General features: G+C 44.3%; 1 protein-coding gene across 1 annotated transcript; it reads left to right on the forward strand.

The window, feature by feature from the left end:
* The first annotated feature begins 1,505 nt into the window (after positions 1–1,505).
* On the forward strand, positions 1,506–2,117 carry LOC143885825 (uncharacterized). Its single transcript, XM_077389881.1, has one exon. The coding sequence runs from the start codon at positions 1,506–1,508 to the stop codon at positions 2,115–2,117; it is 612 nt and encodes a 203-aa protein (XP_077245996.1).
* Positions 2,118–7,438: the final 5,321 nt, after the last annotated feature.

A 7,438-nucleotide genomic window follows, 5' to 3' on the forward strand; every position in this document is an offset into this window, starting at 1 on the left:
TGGGTTCTGAGTGGGTGGGCTTCAACTTGGAAGAAACTCCTTTTTTGTTGCTCTATTCCAATGAGGGTTGAAAAGGATCCCAAAATTAACGAGGGAGAAGATAACCCAACGCCCAAATAAAAACGATGGAGCTAGTGAAGCAAACCCACGTCTAGCAGACTCCACCGATTCTATCAATAGAAAAAAATCTCTTGAGCGAGAGAATTTTCAATTGTTGGATCCCTTCCTTTTAAGAGTTGAGAACGTCCTCTTCAAAACTTTGAGCAGTTCCTCTATTGATAGAGAGAGCAGTTTCATCGTCCAAAACACGCCCAAAACAAATTTTGAGGAAGACAAAACCCACCGATTGAAATTAGGGTTTAAACATAATGCTTCAAGATCATTAGAGGTAATTAGGTCAACCAAGAGGTTGCTTGAAGCATTACACCAAAGTATCTAGTTTGGAATACCAAGTTTGTTGCCTCCTGATGGGGTATGAAAAGCCACATCCAATCAGCTGTAGACACGTGGCCCCCAAAGGGCCCACCAGGGAGTTGACATCAGCCCCAAGGGCAGCCTGGTAATCTGCCAAGAGCAGGTAAAATCAAGCCCACACATGGGCCGACACCTGCCCCGGGGTAGGTACTCCAACCACCCCAGAACTCTCACCATAAATATCCTTCACTCAAACTAAGGTAGGAGGATTCCTAAGATATAATTCCAAGCTCTTGCTTTACTCTTCTGCTTATACTGACTTGAGTGTCGAAGCGCCCGTCCGAAGTAACGACTCCGGGTTGGTCTTCTGACCTTGTGCGCTCTTGTGCAGGACATCTTAAGTCAATTTGGACCTGCCAGATCAGCTCTTTCGTCACTGCCGTATCTGTTACCAATTTTGGGCCTAACAGATTGGCGCCATCTGTGGGACCGTCGAACTAAAAGCTGTTCAAATCCCCCTTATAAAATGGAAGGATGGAGGAGTGCTCGGGTAACTGCCAGGGCAGCCCGAGCCGAAGCACCTCGCAGGGTTCCGAGCGAGCAAATCGCCTTACAAGTAGTGGCCCCTTCAGCGATGGCGGATCAGAGTTTGGCTCACTCAGAGCATCTGAATCCCGCTCCCACTCCTACGTCTGAACAAATACAGATTCTTTTCCATCAAATGACAACTCTTGTTGATTAGTACAAGCACCTGGTTCAACAAGTACCCTAGCAGCAGGGCCTAGAGGCCTTCCGACCACCGCAGGAAAGGTTGAGCCCCCCGGGGAAGAACCTATACCTCCCCGTCGTGATCATTCCACCACTCAAGGTGAGCACATCACTCCTAAACAAGACACGCACAAACGGAGCCTCACCGCTGTCACTGGTCTCAATCTCGCTCCGTACAGAGGCACCGAGCCAGGGAGGACCGTGCACAACAAGATAAATCCCGCCGTGGCCGACGGAGCTCGGAAAGTCATTCTGGGTCGGCCGCCGGCCCTTCTGTGGGAAGGGACAGATCGGCGGGGCGAGCATACAAGAGATCTAACCCGATGCTGCGAAGGATCGAGGAAATAGACCACCGGATAGAGGAGCTGGCGAATGATCAGGGCCGGCCTACCTCAAATACGTTCTCACGCAGATCGCCATTTACCGATAATGTATTGGGCACACTAAAGCCCAAAGGGTTCAAGATGCCATCGGTCCCGCAATATGACGGAACCACTAACCCCGTGGACCATTTGGAGACGTTCATAACCATAATGCTCCTCCACGGGGCCTCTAACGGGTTCTTCTGTAGAGCTTTTCCGACCACCTTGACGGGTGCCGCACGAGATTGGTACTCACGAATTAAGCCGAACTCCATCAGTATCTTCGTGGACTTTGGGGATGACCTCGTCCGACATTTCATGAGCAGTCGAAGGCCAAGAAAAACAGCAGCGTCGCTAATGGCCATAAGACAGGAGGAAAGCGAACCTCTGAAGACATTTGTGAGCCCCTTCCATAGAGAGGCCCTTCAGGTGCCGAATTTAGATCCCTCTGCAGCCACAAATGTACTCCTCACCGGTGCTAAGTCTAACAATTTTCGGCGATCGGTAGCCCGCCGAAACCCACAGTCATTGGCAGATCTGATGGCGGGGGCTGAAGAGTTCATATCCGTATAGGAGACTCTGGCGGCCCTGGATTCGAACCGGAGGAGAACCTCCGAGGAAGAAAAGAACCCCACCAAGCAGTGCAGGGACGATAAAGCTCCACGCAGAGAAAGGAGCCCCCAGAGGAAGGAAGAAAGTTACACCCCCCTCAATACCTCTAAAAGGCGCATTCTGGCCGCCATCAAGGAAGAGGACTTCTTAAAATGGCCGGCCAGATTGCTCTGGAAGGGAAACAAAAGAGACAAGTCAAAATACTGCCATTTCGATGGAGACCACGGGCACGACACCGACGAGTGCAGGCACCTTAAAGAAGAAATCGAGCTACTGATTAACCAAGGATACCTCAGGAAGTATGTGTAAGCCCAAGGGTCTACTCTCCTATCTTGTTTTGATGATTCTAAACATAATTGATTGTGTTATTGAATACTAATCAATTTGCTTTGAAGTGTTGTGTTTAAGATAGGATTGATCATTGATGAAACCAACACACTACATGGTCATGCTTGAAGACGTACCAACACAAGAGTCAAAGGAGCTATGTGGAGCTCACATAATCTCTCAAGCAAGTACACACAAGATGGAAGATCAATTGAAGACCAAGACTAAAGAGAAGTTGAAAGCTACATAGGTATCATTGTACATCCTTTCTCTTTAGATTTTTCAGTCAAGGCAAAGTGTTTTAAAAAATAGTTTTCAAAAACACTTAAAGAACTTAAAATGGATTAGTGAATGATTATGTGGTGGACCAACATGTTGGGACCCTCATAAACATTCCAAAATTATCAAAGGAGTTGAGTTCCAAAAGCCAAAAAATTAAATAAGCAAAAAATACAAAAACTGCTGATTTTTTAGGCTTCTCGGAACTCCGAGATTTTTCTCGGAGCTCCGAGCTCGGAACTCCGAGAGTTCTCTCGGAACTCCGAGAAATGGTCCAGTAGCTTCTGGCCATTTTCTCGGAACTCCGAGAAATGGTCCAGTAGAATATTTTGTTCTTCTGGCTGTTCTCTCAGAACTCCGAGAATTTCTCGGAGCTCCGAGAATGGTTCTCCGAACTCCGAGAACCTCGCGACAGGTGAGAATATAGCCGTTGGGATTTGAATAAATTTGTGATTTTTGTTATTGCCACCCCCAAACGGTCATATTCTATAGAGAGGCTATATATACAACATCTAGAGGATTCATTTCCTCTCTCTTGATGATTTGAAAACCTCCTTAAGCATTGAATAAAACTTGCAACCCATTTTGTGCTTAAGATTTGATTTTTCCCAAACTTGCCTTGCACTTGCAAATTTATTGAGTTGGGATTTTTAGCGCTTTCACTTGCAACCATCATTGAAGAGCAATCAAGGGACTACAAAGTGCATCAAGCTTTCAAGAGAAGCCAAGCTATTCAATCTCTATTTCTTATAAAGGTGGCTAGGGCATCCTCCTTAATACCCTAGGGAGCACCTCTTAGAACTCGGCGGAGAAGGAGAGTCTTTTGTAAAGGTGTAAGGGCATCCTTATTTAATATCCCTTGGAAGTGTAATCGCCTCGGGGCCGGGCATCGTGGAGGTCTCCAATAGTGGAAATCCTTAAGGACGATTTTAAGAAGAGTGGAGTTGGGCTTTGCCTGAACCACTATATATCGGTGTGTCATCTCTTATTCTTGCACTTTCATTATTGCTTTTTGGTTTGGCATTTCATTGTGTCTTTAATTATATTTGCACTAACCACATATCTAATCAAGTGAAGAAAATTCAAATTAGGTTTCATAATTAATTTTCAAAAGGGCTAATTTAGTGTTAAAATCAATTCACCCCCTCTTGTTAATTTCAATTGGTATCAAAGCCTCGTCTCTAATTTTTTAAAACCCTAACCGGTCTAGAGTAAAGATTCTAAAATGGCAAACCATCCTCAACACCATGAAGGTTACTCAAACACTAGGCCACCCTATTTTGATGGAACAAACTATGGTTTTTGGAAAACTAAAATAAAAATCTTTTTAATCTAAGATTATCAAATGTGGAGAGCAATTAATAATGAATACACATTAGCCACAAGAAATCTAAATGATTGGACCGAAGCCGAACAACAAGCTTCAAATTATAATGCCAAAGCTATGAATTCCCTTATTTGTGCTCTATCTCCCGGAGAATTCAATAGAGTATCAAATTTGAATTCGGCTAAGGAAATTTGGGATACCTTAGAGGTCACCCATGAAGGAACCAATCAAGTCAAAGAATCTAAAATGAATCATCTTTTTCAGCAATATGAACTCTTTCAAATGACACCCGATGAAACAATTGCCGACATGTACACTAGATTCACCAATCTTGTAAATGGACTAAGGGGTCTTGGAAAACAATTTTCTAATAGAGATTTAGTGACCAAAATCCTTAGGTCCCTACCTTTGTCATGGGAATCCAAAACCTCCGCAATCACGGAAGTCAAGGACATGAATACATTAAACCTAGATGAACTTATAGGGTCCTTGATCACCCATGAGATGATTTTCAAAACAAAAGCACCCGAAATTGAAACTAAAATTGAAAAAGGAAAAGGAATTGTTTTTGCTTGTAATGTAGGTGAAAATGAAGATGCAAAGGAAGACATGGAAGATGAAGTTGCCCTCCTAACAAGAAGGATCAAATTCTTGCAAAGGAATATGGGAGGCATGAGAAATAGAATGACCAATCCTCCATTCAAGAAGAAAGAAGAACTTGGTGATGGATCTTCTCAACCCCGATGCTACGGTTGCAAGAAGCTTGGACACATTCGCCCGGATTGTCCACTCAACAATGAGCCTTCTTCAACCAACCGCTTCAAGAAAAGAGAAACAAGAAAGGAATGACCGCCACTTGGGATGAGGAAATTGAAAGCGAAGGCGAACAAAATGATGGCGAAGATTGCTTGATAGCAAGGAACGTGTGCTTCATGGCATCAACAAACGACAATAACGAGATAAACACTTTAAATGATGTCATTGTCTTAAAAGAAGTTCTAGATTCCTTACTGTAGACACCCCATTTTGACCGGACCATTTTCCCCAAAATCGAATAAATTCTCGAAATCCAATAAAATCCCAATCCCGAAGTTGAGTCGAGATCCCGGAACCGAACCTCAAAATTTTTGAAAAATCAAACCTGAAAACCCTAAAAATGCCCATTTCCATATATTTTGGAAATCGTTTGAAAGCCTGGGTGATCTCTGAACCCCGTTGGCATCCTTCGTTCAATTGCCCTGATCCTCTATCTCATTTTTGCAAAAATTTGAAAGAGTTACAAAATACCCCTGAGTTTTGGTATTGGCACCTCCCTATACAAATTTCTCAAGTGTGGATGATGCTAACTCGACCTCTCCTTGATATTTTACTAACTTACCTTGTCTCTTAGTGTTTAGACCGTGATTAAATGGGTTCGTTTTCGAATTAAAATCTATCAAAGGACAAGCTGAGTTTGTGTGATTATCAAAGCGAGGGTGAGGTTGTTTCATTTACAAATGGAAGGGGGTTGATTTAAACAAGGAAGGTGTGACGATACCAAACCCTTGTATTAAAAGGAGAAAGATATTTTTTTTTATTACTTGGGGCAGCCCACTCAAGTGCAAAAGGAAGAAATAAAATACACTAGATGGGGGGCTGTCCATGAGAGAGCAGGGGGCATAATATTTCATTTCCCATTTGCAGGAGGGCATTATTGGAAATTTCCATTGCTTCCTCTGCAAGCCACAAGCATAGGCCATTAGATCAAAGAGGTGAAGTGTTGGGCTTAGATCAATTAGAATATTCTAGGTTTTAGGGTTTCTAAGAGGGCATTAAGGCTAAAAGAGAGAGATGGATGGCTGAGATGAACAGGGAATGAAATGGATGGCTGAGATTATGAGGAGGGGTGGCAACCCTAGCTATAAAGTGATATATCTCGTGAGATTAGGGGAGGAAGCCCCATTTTTTTTTCGAGGAGGAGAACAACAGCGGAGGGATTTTTCTAAAAAAAAAAAGAGGGAATGAGTAGCAGAGAAGAGAAAGGGAGAAAAGCACAGAGCCGGGCGGCCATCTTCTCCAGCCTCACTCCATACCCCTCTCCACCCATTCCACGGCCACCATCAATCACCACCACCACCTGTACACCATATCTATTTCTCGTCTTCTCCGGCCATAGCCATCTCCTCCACCGCTTCCCATCATCAAAACCCTCTTCGTTATCCCCTTCTGCAAGCCCACCTCCATCTACCCCATCCACCACCAATCTCCACCATCAAAACCCATTTGTTTTATTTTTTCCATTTGCAGCAACCATCATCCCCATTGATTCCGGCAAGCTTGCCGGAATCCGACCACCCTTCACAAACCCGTCTCCGCCCAACCCCCATCTCTTCTCCTCCATCTTCAGCTTCCTCAACCCCAAAACCGAAACCCATCTTCACCTTTAGCTTTTTTTTTCTTACAACCCTAAACCCACTTCTCAAAAAAACCGAATCCATCAAAACAGCCACCACCACCTCTGCAACTCCATTAAACCACCACCACCACCGCCTCTATTCACCACCGTTCTCAACCCCTTTGCAGATTTTCCAAACCCTCTCCACTACCCCATACCCGATCACCACCACCATCTTCAACCTCTAGCCACCACCAACCACCGCCGACCACCCCAAACCCATTTCGAAAACCCTCTTCCACCCTCATCTCCTCCAACCCCCACCTCCAAAACCGAAACCCATTTCTACCCCAAACCACCTCGAAAATCCATAGCCACCACCACCGGCCACTCAAACCCATTTTACCTCCACCTATTCCCATTTTCTCCCATCCTACATCTCAGCCACGCTTAAACCCCTTTTCCTTTTCACCTCAAAAAAAAAAAAAAAAAGAAACAGAGAGAAAACCCAGAGGGAGAGAAAGAGAGGGGGTAGAGAAGAAAGAGAGAGCAGAAGAGGAGGATAGGGTTTGGGAGCTTCGATCACTTCAACCTCCAACGTTTTCTCTTGTTTTTGTTTTTGCAGCTACTATCCCTAACCCAATACCCCTATTAAGTTTGATTATTCATCAAACCCAACTCAGGCTAACCCCATCTCCATCTCCTCTTACCCCTGCACCATTCAATTAAGCTATTGAAACCCCAATCCCATTTCTATACCCCATTCCGCCGGATCAGGTCACCATCAGCAACCGCCGCTTCCGAAATTTATAGCCGTCACATAATCTCCTACGGATTCGAAGAGGCTTAGACCCAATTTGGAATTTCAGTTTGTGGGGTGTATTGGCAGCAGAGGTGAGTCGTTCTTCTCAATTTCTCCATGTTTTTTTTTAGATTGTTAACGTAAATGTTCCTTGTGTCTGTGTCTTATGTCTT

The sequence above is a fragment of the Tasmannia lanceolata genome, unplaced genomic scaffold (genome assembly GCF_043159265.1).
Source record: "Tasmannia lanceolata isolate RefF3 unplaced genomic scaffold, GAP_Taslan_0.1 ptg000011l, whole genome shotgun sequence".
In the NCBI taxonomy this organism is placed as follows: Eukaryota; Viridiplantae; Streptophyta; class Magnoliopsida; order Canellales; family Winteraceae; genus Tasmannia; species Tasmannia lanceolata.